The sequence below is a fragment of the Gopherus flavomarginatus genome, chromosome 2 (assembly GCF_025201925.1).
Source record: "Gopherus flavomarginatus isolate rGopFla2 chromosome 2, rGopFla2.mat.asm, whole genome shotgun sequence".
NCBI classification, from domain to species: domain Eukaryota; kingdom Metazoa; phylum Chordata; order Testudines; family Testudinidae; genus Gopherus; species Gopherus flavomarginatus.
Genome location: NC_066618.1, coordinates 216,351,076 through 216,370,246, shown reverse-complemented (window position 1 = coordinate 216,370,246; position 19,171 = coordinate 216,351,076). Strand labels below are relative to the sequence as shown.

General features: G+C 44.0%; 1 protein-coding gene across 4 annotated transcripts in view; it reads right to left on the bottom strand.

Annotated features, from left to right (window-relative positions):
- The window catches only part of GATA6 (GATA binding protein 6), a 28,931-nt gene extending 16,002 nt beyond the window's left edge, over positions 1-12,929 (bottom strand). Inside the window, exons 1-4 of one of the 4 annotated variants that reach the window (XM_050939229.1) lie at positions 12,327-12,929; positions 10,148-11,064; positions 4,411-4,577; positions 439-564 (exon numbers count right to left, since the gene is read on the bottom strand). In XM_050939229.1, the coding sequence (XP_050795186.1) occupies positions 439-564; positions 4,411-4,577; positions 10,148-11,045 (1,191 nt within the window). In that variant the 5' untranslated portion in view covers positions 11,046-11,064; positions 12,327-12,929. The other 3 variants (XM_050939232.1, XM_050939233.1, XM_050939230.1) reach the window with 3 other exon arrangements.
- Between the last annotated feature and the right edge of the window lie 6,242 nt (positions 12,930-19,171).

The window sequence follows — 19,171 nt, the reverse complement described above, 5'->3', positions numbered from 1 at the left end:
CAAAGTATTGATACAGTCTAAAACCCCAATCCTTCAAACACTTATACCTGTGTATAATTTTACTCATAAGATTTCCCAGAGTCTAGTGCTAAATGGATTCTATTATATTCACAGTACAGTTATTTTCTTACATTATTTTTCTACATTTGCTGAAAAAGTATAACCAACAATTTACTAACAAATGACATTCTGAATCAATTTTATCTTATTCTTCAATTTAACAAACATTTACAGAATTTTTAAGATCGCCTCATTTAGGCTCTGATCCTGCACCATTAAAGTCGAAGGGAGTTTTGCCAGTGACTTCAACGAGCGTAGACTCAAGGCCGTGGAGCCTGCTCCTGTTAGCGCTCAGCACACTGAAGTCAGTGGATGTTCCATATGAGGATTGGGCTCTTACTAAACAGGAATTAAACGTGGACTGAAATAGCTGCCTACCCCGTGAAGTTTCATATAAAGACCACAGGCATTGCATACTGGCTCGCCCTCTGCATTCCTGCGCCACAGGGTTGTGGTTGTGGTGTGACAGTTGGCACAAGACAAACCAAGCCGTCTTGATGAAGGCTAGAGGGAAACACAAGTAAACAAAAAAAAATAAACAAACAAATACAAACAAATGTGCTTTGCCACTTAACAGCTGGAGAGGAATAGACTGGTAAGTGGCTTACCAAAAGCTATGTGTAATACAAAGTCAATATCATAACATTTAGCTTCTATAAGCTGCTTCACAACCTAATCTAATTAAGCCCTCCACCCACCCCAAAAATGTGGGTATGATTATCCTCATTTTACAAACAAGGAAACTTATGCAAACAGGTAATGTGATTTTTCCAATTCTGGAGAGGCAAAATTAGAACTCAGGAGTTTCTGATCACCAGTTGTGTGTTCAGACCACGGGATCTCATCACCTCCTCTGATAAGTTGGATATGAAAGGCAGCTGCAAAGTTTTTCAATAGATTTCCATCAAAATGAAAACTGCGCAGTGCACATAAGTCTCTTCCATGGAGCTCTCAAGAGCACTCTCCCTTTTCATAATGTGCTACTGTAAAGTAATGGTTTTGACACAGCACTTTGTGTTGCCTTAAATTGCCTCCTTTTTAGCATTGCCTTAAATTGGTTTGAGAAACATCAGCTTCTTTTAATGACCTTCCTACATCAGCAGTGAAAAATGAACATTCCAGTATGGCAGGGATTCTGTTTAAAGCAAAAAGACAGCTCAATTTTCACAAGCTGAACTTCACCTGAAGGGCTGACAGCTGCAAACTTTTGTTTTGACATGGAAAAGGAATATGGAACAGATATCAAAGGGACTTAATATGTACAACAAACAGTGTCATTTTTGTAAAAACATATTTATCACCAAATGAAAAACAACATACTTCAGGAACATGCTTTACAGAACCCTGCTCATTCTCTGTGTGTGAATGTTCTAGGAAGTCAGTAAATTGGTGTGTGACAGCAAGGTCCATATTATAAACAAGCCATTTATGACACTCTTCAGTGGAGTTTGGAGCCAAGATGAAGCAACCTTATATCAGAAATAACCATATAACAAAGAGCTTTATGACTGCAGACTATATATCATAAGAGAAGCCAGTCCTCATAAACATGTGAAATGAAGGTGAATAGGTTATAAAAGTTCCTGTAACAAGCGCTCTCTTTCACATTCATCACAAGCAAGGAATTCAAGCTACATCATAAATCTGTTATTTTACAAAGTATTGCAATGTCCAAAAATCAGGGACTACCTATGTTTGCAGGCTGAAAAGATTCGCATAGAACAGTCAGTTTCAATGCACTGCATTCAGCCCATCATGACCATAAAGAAAGAGTCCACAACAAGAACTAATTTATTGGGCATACGCCCTTTCCATTTGTATCATTCACTGTTTGTTTGCTCAAAATATCTAGAGACCTTTGACACCACACCTGCCACACAGAAAGCAAAAAATAATGTTTTCAGAATGATAAGTATTTTTCAGGTCTCTTGAATTCTATCCAGTTGTGTCACTAAGTAGTGAGGTGTAACTTTACATCACAGTTGTAAAGAGAATTATAAATTAAATATAATTGCTTTGACTGTGAACTTTGAATCTAAAAGTCATTACTGGTTGCATACTGAAGATAATCAACAAGCTCTGGTTTCAGCCTGTACCAATTTAAGGCAACACAGAAAATACTGTAGCAAATAATTAGTACTGAAACAGAAATGGTCATATTAATTAATAAAAGAAAATGAAAGACACACACTGCTTCCAAATTGTGCTTACCTTCCTAAAGCAAAATTACTATTGAAATCAACAGAGTTTTGTGTGTGTGTGTGTGTGTAACAGAATTTGGCCCCAATGTATATGCTGCATTTTCTAAAATTTACATAGTTGGATCTTATTACAATTTTTTTGTTTTTCTTTTATTTTTGTTTGCATGAAAATTGGCATAGGTCTCAATATATTTTATATTCTCTGGTTTCTATCATTTTCTGCATCACTGTTGTAGTGAAATCTAATTTATCTAAAAAACTATTTAACTTTCAAAAAGTTTTGGCACTAAAACGAATAAAATCTTGGCTTTCCTGCTGCAGGAGTTTTACCACTGACTTCAGTAACAGTAGGACAAGGACCAAAACATGTTTATCATCTTTCAAACCATTTTTTGTTATATACTTCCAAATATATTAATATACTATCATATATATTCATTTGGGTGTCTTTATTTGGAATAGATTATGACTATATTTTTCATTGAACACTGTAAAACGTTTGTTTCATTGAGGTGTCAGATTGAAATTGCTCCAATTTACTGTTTTCTATACACACACACGAAAACCAGGAATACCATGAACCAGATCCTCAGCTCGGGTATATCTGGTTCCATGGCCTTAAAGTTAGGAAAGCTACTCTGAAACCTGAAAGCTATGATTGTTTACAGCAGCTGAGGATCTGACCTCATGTTCTGCATTTGTTCCTGCTAATTAGCCTTACTTAATGAAATTTGCTAAATAACCAGTTAAGAAATTGAGCATCCAATAGTAATTAACTTTAGGTTTTAATGAATTCTTTGGCTCAAGGCACTTCATCAGATGAATGTTGATATGATGAAGAAAATGTGGCTTTTAAAACTTGTCAAGTGTTTTTTTTCCCAGTTACAGAAAATGTTGTAGAGGATGGTGATAGAATTGTTGTTTAACAAAGAATGGCATGTCTTTTTATACAGTAGAAATATGAAGGAACTGCAACAGCTGGGGTGATGGAAGGGGTCTTGAACCTTGATCAGTTTGTCACACCGAAGACACCGGGGTCCAAGCACCAGTTTGGATTCGGTCAACATCACTCATTATAACTATCCCACTAATGGCAATTATCAAAAGGAGAATTCTCTTTCTTTACTGTCCTCAATCCAGATTTATTAAAGACAGTCTGCAGTGCCCTCTTGTTCCATTTTCTCCTTCTCTCTTCAGTACCAGTGCCGAATTATAAACTGGGGTTCTGGTCTGTAGTGTTTGTTTCTCTGGGGTTTTCAATGTGCATTTTTGACAAATAATGGTTCATTTTTAGCAGGAAAACAAAAAAAACAAAGGTTTTTATCTTGTTTAAGCAATTGGTTTTCCTTTAATTATATAAACAAAAATCCCCCAGATCCAGAGAAACGAGCTTTTCACAGACAAGGTACGTCTTTGGGAATTTCTAGCTCCCTGGACAAACAATTTTCAACATTGCAAAAAACTGAAACCTCTGATATTTTCAGTGTGTATTTTTTAAAATCTATGTTGCTTCTTTGAGGGGGGTTTATCAATTTAAAAAAAACATCCGAAGGGTGAACTCTTATTTCCCCAGTTTATGCTCCAACATAATTATGACCTAAAGATGAGCCAGGCAGCAATGCTGGACAGAAGCACCAGAAGGACAGCAAGAAGGCTGCATAAGGGGAACCTAGGTTACAACACAACAGGCTAAAGCTAACACATCTTTTCACAGGTTAGCCTGCAACTTCACTCAGTTAAAGGGGCTTTTCCACTGTGTTGAACTAATTTTCTGCCTGTCAGGACAGGGTCACCCTGAGCCTGAGCCTACAAGGTGCTGAAGCACAGGGGACTCCCACTGGCTCCAGTGAAAGCTGTGGGCACTGAAGGCCTGTCCCTGCATGGTTAGGTCAATGAGAGTTTTGCTATGGACTTCAGTGGGAACAGGCCTGAGCCCTAGGTTCATGGCAGGATCAGGGACTGTGTGAGTGGGCAGAGGGAGCTAAAGGGCAAATAGTGGGAGCTAGAACTGCAGGCTCAAGCCCTAGGAACAGTTGTCGGTATTTGAAGGCCTATGAAGTCAGCAGCCGTTCACACTCAAAAGGTGTGACTCCGGTTTTGGGGGAGGGAGGGCTGGAATGTGGAACGAGGCGCTCACTCACTCACTCACCACTCTCTTCTGGGGTTTGATGAGGGGCCTGCTTAGGCCGTTCATTTTGGTGTACAGCCCGCAGGCGTTGCACAGATAGTTGCCGGTGCCGTCCCTTCTCCACAGAGGGGTCTGAATGGAGCCGCAGTTCACACATTCCCGGCTCTCGGACAGATCTTCCAGCAGGTCTAGGAGGGGACACAGTCAAAGGAAGGCGAGTTAACAATACAACCATCCCCCGCTGTGCTGTCAGACGGGGGGGGGGGGGGGGAGCGGGGTTAGGAGCCGCAGAAATCAGGGGGCAGAGATTGCTCGCTCTGCGGGGCGGGCTCGGGGCATTGCGCAACAAGACGGCAGCAGGAAACTTGCCCAGCCCCAGCGGGCTTTGCCCTCCGCTTCCTCCCTTTGACTCATCCTCATCAGAGCCATTTTAAAGCGAAGTCGTGCAAAGCCGTGAGATACCGCACCCCAACCTGCTTCGTCATTTGCTCTTCAGAGCCTAGCACAGGCTCAGGTCACGGCTCTCCTGGCGCAGCAAAATGCGCCTTTGGCAGACGAACTAAAGTGACCCATTTACCATCTGTCCCCGGAGGCTTGCTCGCGATCTTAAAGCCCCAGGCCAGGCTGAACTCCCCAGTTTCCAGCCCTTAGCTCCTCGGGTCATAACACACCGCAGGGACACTACTCTGAATCTCTCACCATTTCGGTCAGCGCTGTCCTCTGTAGCTGTTTAAAGCATCGCCCGATAATGTTTTTAATGAACAGGGGCCTTGATACAAATGTTCCTCTCGTGAGAGAGCGTGACAAAAACTCTACACAGAGAGAGACCGAAGAATAACGTTTTAATTCCTAGTTAAAAAAACAGTGTTAAACCACAAAGTGGGATTTTTTTCCCCCTACGGCCCGATCCTTCTCACGTTGATCGCAACAAGAATTTTGCCGTGGTGAAAACCGCAGGACAGGACTGCTGGGTCAGTTAAAGATCCAATCGCATATATTTGAAACTGAAAATCACATAGTGCGATATTTACCAATTTTCGTTTAGTTTGGCAGACTTATTTGGATTTCAGAATTTTACTAACTTTTTGTATGCCTATATTGAACAGAATCTATTTTCAATCAGAATTGCTCGCGGCATTTATTTAAATTATTTATTTATAGTATAGAAAGAAGCAATAAATTAAAAGGCATTTACACCGGGCAGAGATATCTCTACTCAGAATAACTATGGAGCGGGTGTTCAAAACTATTATGTTCGTTGCCAAAATATCCACCTTTCAAAGTCCACGTGGGAGTCTAAGTGTAATCGTAGTAAATTAGAAGTGAAGTTATTTTTGTCAAATAAATGTTTGATCGTTTTAGATTCTCACTGGGAAAAAAATGCTTTGCGACTTATTAAAACTTCAATACAAAAAAGTCTTTGCTAACTGGATTTTACTAAATCTGTAGTTGAGACAAAAATATGACCTTAGTGTGTGTGGTAGAAACTAAATCTAAATATTAATAAATATACTAAGTGGAAAAATACCTAACATTTTATCACAGGGCTCTATTAACTACTAAACAATTACTAAAGATATACATGTTAGCCAAAGAATAAATAAATCCCAACTATAACAACCAAACATTTCCTCGTCTGGAACCCTTTCTTTTATCTGATTCATCGCTTCATATTTTAAAGATAAAGATCAATTAAATATGTATGTAAGTATGTATGTACATACATATATTGTACAGAGATCATTTAAAATGTTTTACCTCTGCATCACTTTCTTAGTTTAAGAGAGGAGGAAGCCATTGTTGCAGAAGTTATAATTGATTCTCGCCCCTTTTAATGCCCTGTTCTACCTGACTTTGTTCGTCATGAGGTTACTCTTTTATGTTTCACATATTAGCTTTGTGTTCCCTAAAGCGAAAGAGATCTTGTAAATGTCAAATAAGCGTTTAATATAACTGTTTGATTATACTAAATGTACTTCGCCTAGAAAGAAATTGTATTTCCGCCTCCCTTGTCTCCCCCCAGATTTTTCTCCTCCTTTCATTTACAAAAATTACAAGTTAAAATGAAATCAGAACAAGGCAGAGTCCAGAGCCCACAGTGCAAATTACACTGTCAGCTTGTAACTCTTAACACATCACTAAGATTTATTAATCTTTGCACTAAAAGCTGCCATTGAATACTGTAATCAGTGAAATGCTTCAGGCTTCAAGGACACTGGAGTTAAACAGTTATTTTTTCCAACTGTTTACCTTAAAAAGTTACCTTCATACCTATGAAAAGAAATTCTATGGAGGTAATATTTCTCTAGCCTTTAGAATAGTTTTTCCTTAATCCATGCTGGATATATTTATAACTATAATAAAAGAATATAGCTTTAATTGTTCAGTAAAAGCTTAGAAACTCTTACAAGTTATGAGAATTCTGTCACTGCACTATTTATGAGAATTCTGATTCCATTAAGTTATGAGAATTCCAGGATACCCTTGCCTTACATTTTAAAAAAGAGCTTGACTGCACACACTGCATGTGTTCTGAGTGCTGATCTTTTCATTTGATAAAACGTTTATGGTTGGATCCATTTTAAATGCGGGAGTCTAACTTGCAGAAACAGAAAACTATTTTTATCATTAGTCAGAAGTGATGTGATGGAATCGGTTATGCGGTTAAGTTTTATTTTTTAACTTTGTGCAAATCTCCCTTATTATTTTCCTCTACAACAGACGGATTTCTTTCCTTTGAGTTCCTACCCCGGAATAAAAGCGTTCATGGAAATATTAGGAGACCTACACAAATCTATAATAGATATTTTAAATTGTGTTTGTGCTATCGGTATATAGTGATTGTATTACAGCAAGCACCCAGAACATTAAACCTCATAATTATTATACTATATTACAGGCCCAAGTCAACGGGGATGTTTCCTGAGCTAAAGCTGCGGGAGGGAGCTCTAAGAATGCTTTACAGAGAACTCTTAATAAATGAACATTTGTACTAAAGGGATAGCATAAGAGAACCTCAATCTGTGGAGCACTCTAATCCGTTGACTCGCTTCTATTTTAATATGTTATATCAAGCATATGCTAGACCTTGACATCTTAAATAAACTAATTGAAGGGGAAACCATACGGAAGGCCTTTGTGCTGCGATAATATTTCTCACGCCAATATATGCAGTGTAGTTGTAGCCCTGTTGGTCCCAGGATATTAGAGAGACAAGGTGGGTGAGGTTATATCTTGTATTGGGCCAAGTCTGTAGGTGAGAGAGACAGGCTTTGGAGCTTACACAGAGTTCATCCTTACCTAGAGACCCTGAAGGACAACTCTGTGTAAGCGGGAAAGTTTGTCTCTCTCGCCAACACAAGTGGTCCAATAAAAGATATCACCTCGCTCACAACCATTATAAACAGATTGCATTCACATGCTACTCTGAATTTAGTCTAAACCTGCATGGAGAGAAGGGGAGAAGAAAGAGATTTTGAGGTTTGGTGACTCCAGGACACCTGCACTTTGTGGTTCGGATACACACACACACTTTGGTTGTTCCTATTCTGGATCTAGAGTCTCTTATTTCCTTTACAGTAAGACCTTAACCCTGTTTTGAAGGCTCTGTATCTCCAGCAGCTAATGCCCCCCCCCCCCCACCTTGCACATGCCCACACCTTTTCGGTCACAAGGTCACAAATTCATCTTCGGGAAAGTTTATGGGGGAACAGTTAGAAACATTATATTATACCTAGTTAAATTAGCGGAACTACTTTCCCGGCCGTTTTAAGGCAGGGATTAAACATATTACACTTCATATAATATTATCACCGCTTTTCCAAAGACAGGGTTGTAGGGAGCAGGGTGGGATATGCCACCGATTTAATTTTTTTAACACTGGGTGTCAACGAACCAAAAATCAAATCGGTGTCTTGCAGAATACATAAGGAAAGTACATAGGGTATTTGCGAAGGAGAATCAGTGATCCGGAGACAGAAATGTGTTCCCTCGCCCTTCCTTGCAGAATGATCTAACCCTTCCTTAACCTCTTTCTGTTCAGGATTACCCATTCCTTCCTTCCTCTTCAAACCTATCCATGAGCCTTTTTCCCTCCGCCCTCACTTGTCTGTGAGAATTTCCATTCCCATAGACCTCTCCTTAGGCAGATGATATGGTTGCTTCCTTGCGGATTTGATCCAGGCCGGTTATCTTCGTGTTTTCCACTTTAACTTTTAAAGTCCTGACACTCAACGTTCGTGTTGCACGAGAGGAGGGTTTTCTGCTTTGCTTTGCTCTTTCGCTGCTATCTCTAAAAAAATTAATCATCTTCATTCTCTGTGTCATGTTAGTAAACACGAAAGTGGGACTTACAATGCCTAAATCAAATAGGTTGCATTGGGGGCCTGGAGAAGGATTGTTTATGGAACGAGGAAAAGATTTTTAGGTGGTACCGTCTGTGGTTTAGAAGGAAAATGATATTCAATCCATGTGCATAAAATCTTTACTAGTAGTACTGTGTTAGGCAAAAGCAAGCGCAAAATTATATTCTGACTGAAAGAAGTTGAAGAGATTGCAATAACCAAAAATCATCGCAGAGTAACTCAATCTTCAACCCTACAGTTAATTTAATGACACATATAATTTCTTTTGCTAAAAAGACGCTGATATCAGTAAATTCCGCCACTGGGAACCTGACTGTGCCAGCGGTTTTAAAACAGAAATTCCCATTGATTTTAATTTAAAAATTGCTGACACTAACTGGCTTTGGATTTGCCTTCGGAAATCACAAACATCCATTGAGCAAGTCTCTGTAATGTGCCTGAATCGTTTATTCCGAATAGAAGATGTAATTTACACTGCATTTTTCACTATTTCTTAATCGAATTATGTTAATACGGGGAAGCACGAATATACAATAAAGAGATATCAGGAACTGACTTACATTAACCAACTCTTTTCTTTCAAAAAAAGACCAGGCTTAAAACGCCGATTGAAATACTCCCAACTGATGCCATTTAAAAAAAAATATAAAAAGGCAGTAACGTTTATTAAAAAAAAACAACAACAACAAAGAGTCCGGTGGCACCTTAAGGACTAATAGATTTATTTGGGCATAAACTTTGGTGAGTAAAAAAACTCACTTCAGATGCATTCTATTCCAAAAGATACGTTTATATTACGGCTCCCTGCCTGCTATTATCACCAAAACCACACCATTCAAAAACACCAAAAGAATAGGGGTCTCAAAATATTTCCACTGATCCCTTCTAAACCACTGTCCCTGCACACAATTCAGGAGAGAAAACTTATTCCAAAAGACACCTGAAGGTTAGCGGCCTTTTAGGATTCCTATTTACCAAACTTTATGCATCTTCATCCGAAGAATGTGCTTATGTTAATGAAACGGCTTCTACTGGCACCTTTATCCTCCCCTTAAAAAACAACAACAACAAACCCCATACCCCAGGTTCTTAACATTTTCTCCAAAGACACCGATCTCTTCCAATCCACCTCCTCAAAGGATACACAAATAGGGACTAATAATTCTACTTCGGTGCCATCTGCTTCCCTGTCACTTCCTCCCCTCTCCACAACTACAGCTCCAGCCTGGCAGCAGAAAACACAGGCTGGCCACACACAGAAAATGCCGCCCCAGCTCCCCTCCCCTTGCAGGAACCCCCGGGGGGGGGGTCATTTCGTTCCTGCTGTATCCCTCCAAAGCCAGGCCGGCCCTTCACACAGACCCAAGCCCGCTGCGGGGCCTGGGAGCTCTTACCTGCGCTGGGAGCCCGCACCGGGATCGGGGTGGCTCGGCTTTGCAGACAGTGCAGCATGGAGTTCTCAAAAGGTCCCGTGGGCCAGGCGGGGGTGAGCTGGGGTCCCACATAGGAGGGGTAGTGGCCGGGGTAAGATCCGTTCAGAGGCCTGCCCAGCGGGCTGTACTGGTCCCTGGCATTGAGGCTGTTGCTGTAGCCCCCCGGCTCTCGGGAGGCCCCGTTGGCCATGGGCGGGCTGGGGGAGTAAGGGAAGCGGCCCGAGGGGTGCGAGCCGCTGCCGTTGCTGTACGAGGGGCTCTCCGAGGCCGGCTGGGGCCACACCGAGTGGCTGCTGCCCGGGTGGCTGGGCTGGGCGGCCCCGCTGCCCTGGAGGTAGGGGAGGCTGGGCAGCATGGAGCCCACGCGGGTGGTGGGCACGTAGACCGGGGAGCTGGCGGTGGAGTGCATGAAGCTGCCGGCAGATCCATCGTAAGGGGCCGGCGGCCCTTGGCTGGCCGAGATCGCCAGGGTCTGATACATCTCCTCGGGCTGCTCGGCGCCGAAGGGGCTCAGCTTGGAGCCGCGGCTGGACCAGAACAGCTTGTTGGTCTGGTCTAAATCCGTGAAGAGCAGGATGTCCTCCCAGCTGGGCAAGCTGGGCGCGTGGGGGGCTCCGAAGTGCACGTAGGGGGCGAGCAGGGACCTGCCCTCGGCGGCGGCGGGAGGAGGAGGCCGGGTCCCTTCGGGCTCGTGCTGCGGAGTCTTGGAGGAGCCGCGCTCGCCCGGGGAGCAGCAGGAGGAAGACGCCGGCGAAGGAGGAGAGTGGCCCGGCTCCCTGGCGGGGAAGGGGCAGGAGGAGTCGCCAGCGTCCGCGCCGCACCGCTTCACCACGCACCAGCCGCCGTCAGTCAGGGCCATCCAGGTCCCCGTCTAGCCTCTGGGGGGCGGGGGGAAATAGGGAGGGGAAGGCGCGGGCGGGGGCACAAAAGAGAAGAAAAATCCAGTTAGCAAACAGCCCCCAGCGTCTCCCTCTTTGTGAGACCCGCTGGTGGGGGGGGGGGGCTGGGAGCCGAGGGGACCCTCTAATCGCTCCTGTCGCCTTGCGGCGTTGTCTGGCTCCCGGGCAGAATAAGGATTAGCCAGCAAAGGTCATTAACACCCCCCATCCCCACGTCCCACCCCACACCCTCGCAGCCTCCTAGCAGGGCGCGCTAGCGGCCCTAGCTCAGCTGCCCCCAGCAATAGGTAGAGTAGGCAGGGAGCAGGGCACCAGGCTGAGCTTTCCCACCTTATCTTGGGTTGCAGATCGAAAACGAGAGGGAAAGGGGATGGGGCGAGCGCTGTTTATTGTGGGCTACCCACGCGCCCCTTCCTTATTTTCCGATGCATGAGTCATCTGAATTCCTCCCACGAGGAAAGCAATTAGCAATGGCACGGGTCAGGTTCTCTCTAGCTCTTGGGAAACAGACACGCGGCGTTGCATCAATCCGTGTCTTTCCCTCCGTTTTGTTTGTTTCAGACAAAAGGTCGCAAAAAGGACGGGGGAGGGGATGTGCAAAGCCCACCCAGGAGAGGCGATCTGCTAAGGGCGAGGGGCATGTACCTTTTGGAGGTAGCTGGTGCCAGCCTGCGCCGCTTACTCGGGGCCCCTGGAGTTGCAAGTCCAACCCCACAATAGCACACCTTGGAAATGGCACCAATCCACAATCAACAAACACAAACTGCGGCACGTCAGACAACCTGGGGCCCCCGGCGGAGATCACACCGCGAGCGGGAGCAGCCAGTATTAAACAGGCCACACACACCCCCAGCCCAGCCCAGCCTGGTGCCAAGTCCTTGGAGGAGAGCGGTAGAAAGCGAAAGAGAGAGTTTGGAGAAGTGGGAAGTGTCAGTCGCTCAAGCAACAAAAGTGGACGCGCAAGTTTCCTTCTCTGAGCTTCCCAAACCACCTCCGGGCTCTTAAGATAACCACATGAATAGCAATCCCAACACACAAACCCCCCTGGCAGACAGGCACAAAATACGTCTCTCCCCTTGCAAGATAACTAGGAGATAAGGGGCGGGTAGATAAGGCTTCCAGGCAAAGCGAGCAGAAGTCTGTCCAGAGCAACTTGTCGGGCACCAGCAGAACCCTCAGCGAGCCCGGATCGTGTTTGAAATCAAGACAAGAGCAAGAAGAAACAAAACCAGTAAGCAAACCTCTCGTGATTGCTTCGCATTGGCTTCCTTGCTTTGGTCTCAGCAGGCTTTAATCCAGTGAGCGAGGGGAGAGGAGAGCGGCAAACTCGAGTCCAGCGGCTACTGCGAGCGGCTCATGTTATAAAAAGGAGAGAGGAGGCGCCTCTCACTGCCCTGCCGGAAAACTGCAGCCAGCAAGTCCTGATTGGATTCAGTGAGCCCTAAACAAACACTGCGCTCCGGAGGGGTGCCAGTCCCGGCGCTAGTCACAGGACAGACGCACCGCTGCTTCCAGCGCTGGCGTGAGAGGCAGACCAGGCACAATGTGATGCGCGCTGAATGAGGGGGAAGATAGAGATCAGACACCATTTTCAGAGATACCAGTGTTAGGCAAATGCTTACAAAAGGGGATCAATGACTAATCCAAAAGTTGCATGCTGATAGAATGCAAGCTGGGGCACCATCGAACCCCTTTGCCCAATTATATTCCCCCCCCAAGATTATTCTGTCCAGCTAAGTATCAATTCATCGCTCTCTTCTCTCTGAACAGAAATAGAGGTTTGGGAGAGGTAGTCCTGTTAGTCTGTATCAGCAAAAACCAGAGCCTTTGGGTCAGCTTGGAGACTAACAAATTTATTTGGATATAAGCTTTTGTGGGCTAAAACCCACTTACTTCATCTGAGGCGTGGAGTGGAACATACAGTAGGGAGGTATAAATATACAGAAAAGATGGCAATTGCCTTAGCAAAAGTGGGGGGGGGTCAGGCTTTGTTTTCACTAAAAGCCCATTTCACCGATGAATTTCCCGTCCCATCATTTTTTCCCGCAGGTTGCGGAAAATGACTTTTAAAGAGTCAGGGGTTATTTCTTTCTATAGGCTGAACTTCACCTAGGTCATACCGAATCGGCCCCTGTATCTTTTTGTATGAGCCACAAGTTGTTGACCTTATATTCATATTCAGAAATCAGGTGATTCGCCATCAAAAGATCCCCAGGGTTTTTCTGGCAAAATCAAAGCTACCCTCGATTTGTGGTAGGACTCAGGTAAAGTCAAAGGCAGGCTGTGAGAACCCGCTCCGTCCAATCCAGGCATTATGGCTACGTTTTTAGTCTTTCTTTCTTTTTTTTATTCTTTCTCTTATCTCAGCTGTGTACAAACTGATACGGTACTTAGCAGGAAAGTGACTGGAAATTAAAATAACTTCGTTCCCCAGAGGTTATCAGCTGGATATCTGTCATCATCAGTTTGTACAGAAAGAGAGTCATCTGTAGCAGGGGGCTAGATGAAGCATGTCTCCCTCCCTGTAGCCATCAGAAACTATTCGTTCCGACAGACGCAATTTAAAAACTTGCTGATAGAGTGTGTTTATCTTGGGTAGAGGGGTTTTTTTTCCGGGCAAGGTGAGTGGGAAGCGAATAGTTTGCGTGATTGGGGATAAAATATTGGGTGTAATAGTTTGCTGGGAGCGCGCGTTCAGTGCTTTGAGTTTCACTGTGTTGCTTTATTTTGCTGTGTATATGGAAGGAGGATTTATTGTGGAGAAAAAGAGACTGTTTTCGGAGAAACAATTTCTCTGCCGAATTGCGGGAGATTCCTTTCCTCTTATGTTTGCCTGACTAATATTGCTCATCATGTCCAAGTGTCAGATTTAAATGATATGGGGTTTCCCCCCTAATCTGAGATGCAAGTTAATCAATTTAGTAGGCAGAGAGGTCTGGAAACCGGTCCATTTTCTTGAATGCAACTGCAGGTCTTCCAATTGCCTTTATTTCAGTAACCCATTATACTTCTCAGTAATGTTTAGATTTGCTAAAGTGAGAGAGCCTAGCAGACTATCATAAGGTTTAATGATATGTAACAAAGGTAATTTCGTTCCGTGATGGTTATTAGCAGGAAATGTTTCTGCTAAAGTGGGTGAAACCAATCGGTTTTAGACGTTACTTTTCGTTCATATTCTCCAGCAGATCCTTGATAAAGTAAACCAGAAAGTATTTCATCGGTTTATTGAGAGGCATCCAGGTTGATATAATGTGACGATACTGGATTTTCACTGATGGGGAAATTTCGACGAATGCGTCACGGATCTATCCCTCACCAATTTTATAACAAGTTTCTTGTTTAAATGGGTGTTGTGCCCGCTAAATAATTGTGCTACTCTATATCCTCACGCCTCTCGTGAGGCAAGAAATAATCGAAGGCAAGAAAATGCCTTCCTCAGCACTCAAGAGTCACTAAGGGCTTGTAATGTTGCGTTTCTCCATGATCTCTCTCCTACTCCAGCTGGAGAGAAGAGGGGAGGTATGGGCAGAGACACTCTAGCCTGGCAGAGATCTGGCTCTAATGGCTCAAAGGTGACCTGCAATTTACCCTCCAGACTTCAAAACTTTTTCATCACTGATTAGCTGTCTGTTTACTTTACAGCCAGGCTACAAATTTCATTTTATTTTCTCCATTAGACTCCGATAAGAAACTCCTGTGCACCGTGTCAGAGGCAACGTGGAAATTATCCCACACCTTCCCCCTCCCCTTTTTCGTTTCAGTTTTGTTCCAAAACCACTAACCGCAGGTTGGTTTAATTTGCTCATTTCTACTTGCCACTCCCCTCCCCCGCACCCCACTTCTGACGGACTTTCACCCAGCAGCGAAAATAGCAAGTTTTCTCCGGGGCTTTAAACCGTTCCTAGCTGTGTTCAGCTCTGGTCCTCTTCTGCATGTTTTACCTCCATCTGACGGAACGAACAACTGGATTGAAATGAGGCTGGGCGGGGAGCAGCCCCTGCTAATAATCTTGGGATGGCTGAGAAGGGGAAGAGTTGCTGAAATAGACATATAGAATAGCCATCACTGTTTAGCCATTCCAGTATATCGGCCATTAGATTGTTTCGGCTTATTTCGATCAATCAAATCATAATGCTCAAGAAACGCTCTGTGACCGATGAAGCCTGGATGAAGGAAAGAGTCCCTCGTTGTGTGGGTTTCTTTAACACAACACAACACTGCAGGCGGAGGCTGGCTTCTCTCTTCTGCAGCGCTCTCTGGGGAAGCGCGTGGTTTATTTTGGCTGGATTATATCCATCTCAATTTTAATTCACTCATTAACTACAGTTAATTTAGGGAGAGGGGGAGAGATTGTTTTCTTAAATTATAATTCGCTTCAGTTTGTGGGTTGTGAAAGCTCCGGTGGAAAAGAGGATTAGTGAACAATAATACATAAGTTCAAACCCCCTGTAGTCTCTTTTGGCAAAGCTGTGGGTTACACAAGTGGCTTTAAAAATAAAAGAAAAAAAAAGAGCGAGAGTACTAAAATACAGCTCTGAAGAGTATAACAAATATATTAGTGTTTGAGAAATGTACGCCCTCTTCCTTGACTGCAGCTCCCTTTAATTTATGCAGCTATCCTTTGCAGAGTTTCACAAGCTTGTTTTCATATCCAATTGTTAACCTTTATTGCCAACTTTCGACTTATTTCTCGCAAACACTGGATTTAGTGTTATAAATGTCGGCTCTTCTGTTCAGCACAGATCATCTGTAACCCTTTGGAAATTTTCCTTGATACTAAATATTCCCAGTCACCGGAAATGTGTTCTGAACGTTCTCCCATGCAGCATTTATGGCTAAGCCGAGGGATTCCATTGCCATTTGTTTTATGAAATAAGCAGACACAGCCAATTTACTGTACTGCCCATTAGCACAAAGCCCATGTTTAAAGCGAGCAAGCACAGGTTCTCCCAATGTTGTTGAGTGTCGGAATGTGCATTAATTAAATCGAGCTCTAGGTGAGATACAGTAAAGGTCACTTTGGTCGCTATCAAAGGATGAAATGCATTCTTTTCCGTGCCATGTTTATGTAACTTAATGTACTTTAAAACTTGCTGGTAAATTTAGGCCAGGCTGATAAGCAGAGGAGTTATTAAAGGCTACCTGCTGTGCAATTCCCCCCCCCCCCCATGCCTCTTATCCAAGCTCCTTTAAAATATGTTATCAAGGCCAGCCAATGATAGGAAGTATTTCCACTCTCAAACAACTGTGACATTACACCAGACCGATGGATTGGAGACGACACGAAAATGCAGTGGATTTTCAGCCTGTTTGGTAGGCTCCTTCGAGTTCTCTTTCCCTTTAAAAATCCTTCTATTTAATACGTAGAGTTAAAACCGAATCTAGTCTAAACTGGGCAGACACACATACACACAGCATACCGCGAGAAGGTAAAAATCCTTAAAAAAACAAAAACTATCGATGTTGTTCTTCGTATAGTGCAACATTTAACTCGGTTACAGTCAGTTAGACGGAATAAGGTACTAGGAACCAAGTTTTGCTTGGCTGGACTTCAGAGGAGCAGGTGCTAAGTAGGATTTGACCCTGGTTGCCTTCTCTTCTTATGATTCCTACCTCCTCTCATGAGTACCTGGAAAGACAAACGTTTCTCAGTCTATATCCCAAGGGTTGACCCCATTAGGTGACATCTATAGGAGTGGGAGTCTTCCCCCCGCTTTTATCTTCCAATATGTGCAGCGAGTTGCTGCAGGGGTGCGGAGGCTGGGCGTCAGAGCTCGGGAATGGACGTGAGGGCTTTGGGATATTTACTGCAGAGGGTGAGAAACCCGCAGGTGTGTCACCACCACCTTGAGCGAGGGGAACATGGTATCCTGACCCTCACCCGGGCCAGGAGAAAAGCCCCTTGGATGACTAGCCACGCTTCAGGGCGAGGTTTGAAAGGAGACAGGGTTTGGTTGCAAGCTCGGCTCCGTTCTTTCGGAGCCTGGGGATGTTTCTGGCCGTTTTGGCTGCAGCCATGAAATCCAGATCAAACGCTGACCTTAGGCTAGCTGCTCAGCGCGTTCCTATTGTGCTCGTCGGAGAGTCACATTGGATAGGAGGTGGTTCCCCACAGCAGCCGGTGGCCTGGCTCTGCCCGGGGACTCGCCGGGGCTGTGCTTTTGGGTGATTTCCACGGAGACTTTTCAGCCCGAGCTACACAAACAATCCATTGGTTTACAGAAACCAATCGGCTGTGTTAGGCCAGCGAGATTTTTCTCTTCATGGAAACTCCTGGCTCACTTGTCTTTTAAAGGCTGGATGTGTTTCGATGGGAAAGAGAATTCTGGAGGGTTTTTTTAAAAAGATTTTTTTTCAGTAATAAATGTTGGGTTCTTTTTCTTTGTCTTCTGGTTTCTGAGCCTTTCTGCTGCCTGCAGGTCACTTTTCAAGCTTTTCTCCATAACCATGAGGGCAAGAAACTTTTTTTTTTAAGTTGAGATTTTCATATTATCACCTGGCTCCAGGAGCTGGGACTTCAAATAAAACAGTCCATTAAAATGGTGAGAGTTGCATCTAGACGTTATTTCTAGCAGCTCTCACACAGCCACCAATCACACTGAAATCAAGGGACTTTTGCTAAATCAGGAGTGTGTTAGAAGTGCTGAATCAAGCCCAAGGAATGCAAGGCCAGCCCTTGATTGATCCAACAATGATTGCAGCACAGTCACACAGCTTTAAAAATCATTGTCTTAGTTTGGTAGTTTTCCTCCCCAGTTTTTCCTCTTCTGGGCACAACTTTTTAAAAGTTATTATGATGTTAGCATTAATACCTAAGCACTGCCCTATTTCAAAATCTCCTGTCAAAATGATTGACTATGTCAGTTTCCAAAGCAGTGGGGTTTTTTTATTTTATGACACAGAGTTTATTTTTTACACAGTCAAGACAGAAACTACAATCCAGTCTTCTTTTCTCAAATCAGTTGTATGAAATATTGGTATAGCTTTGCCTTTGTGGGGGGATAAAATTGCAACAAAAGCATAAACTCTCCACATTTTGGAACATGTAAGGGACTAGTCCTTCCCCCATGGCAGTCAATGCAAATAAAGGGGTTATGTTCCGTTTGCCTGCTGCTTTCATTCCTTCAGCACTTAGAAACCACAGTCATAGGTGCCTTATGAAATGTGAGACCTGATTCTGGCATCCTTGTACTTTACTCTGCAGGCTGTCATATGGATCTCAGTAAGACTGTAACAGGGTCTCTCCCAAATCTGGCATGAGACCCTGCCTCTGCCTAAGCTTCCCTTAATGTCAGTTATTCACCAGCTCCCAACCCTGGCAAGTCTCTGCAGTTACTTAGCCCTTCGGCTAAGTCCCAAAGTCCACCACTTCTGGAGTTCAACACAAAGTCCAGTGTAAACCTAAAACCAAATCTTCCACTCAGACTCTTCCACTAGATACAGTCCTCCCTCTGAAGATCTGCCCTTTTCGCCTTGTCTTCAGCCTTTCCCCTACTTTAATCCACCCCTTTCATACTTCCTCATAGAGTGACAGGACAGGAGGAATACACCCACCCTCTACTATGGGCTCCCATCCTGAGAAATCCTAAATTTCCCTGTCTTCCTGTCCCACAGCCTCTTCCTATACATTCCCAGCCTGGTCTCTTCACTGGCTCTCTCTTGGCTGGGCCTCCTGCTCAAGATAGAGCACTCACTTGCAGATCTGCTTTCCCTGGAGTCTCCTTCAGCTTTGTCCTCCCTTTGACCATAGATTTCTCTTATATTCCAGCAGGCTTATTTTGTAAGCCTTTATTTTTATATGGTTAGCTCCTCTGAGATCCTGAATCCTGAATTTCTTCTATCTAAGGCACATGTTCCCAACCATGTGGCCCTTGCACGTTCCACTTGGGGAGCCCAAACTACACACATCGCACAGCAACAAAAACAACTTTCCTCATTACGGAGCAACATTTCAGGATGCGCATAGGCCCGGATTCAGCAAAGCACTGAAGCATGTGCAGACGAATAGATCCACTGAAGTGACCAGACACCTATTTAAAGTTTAAGATGTGCTTAAAGTACTTTCCTGAATCAGGGCCATAATGCA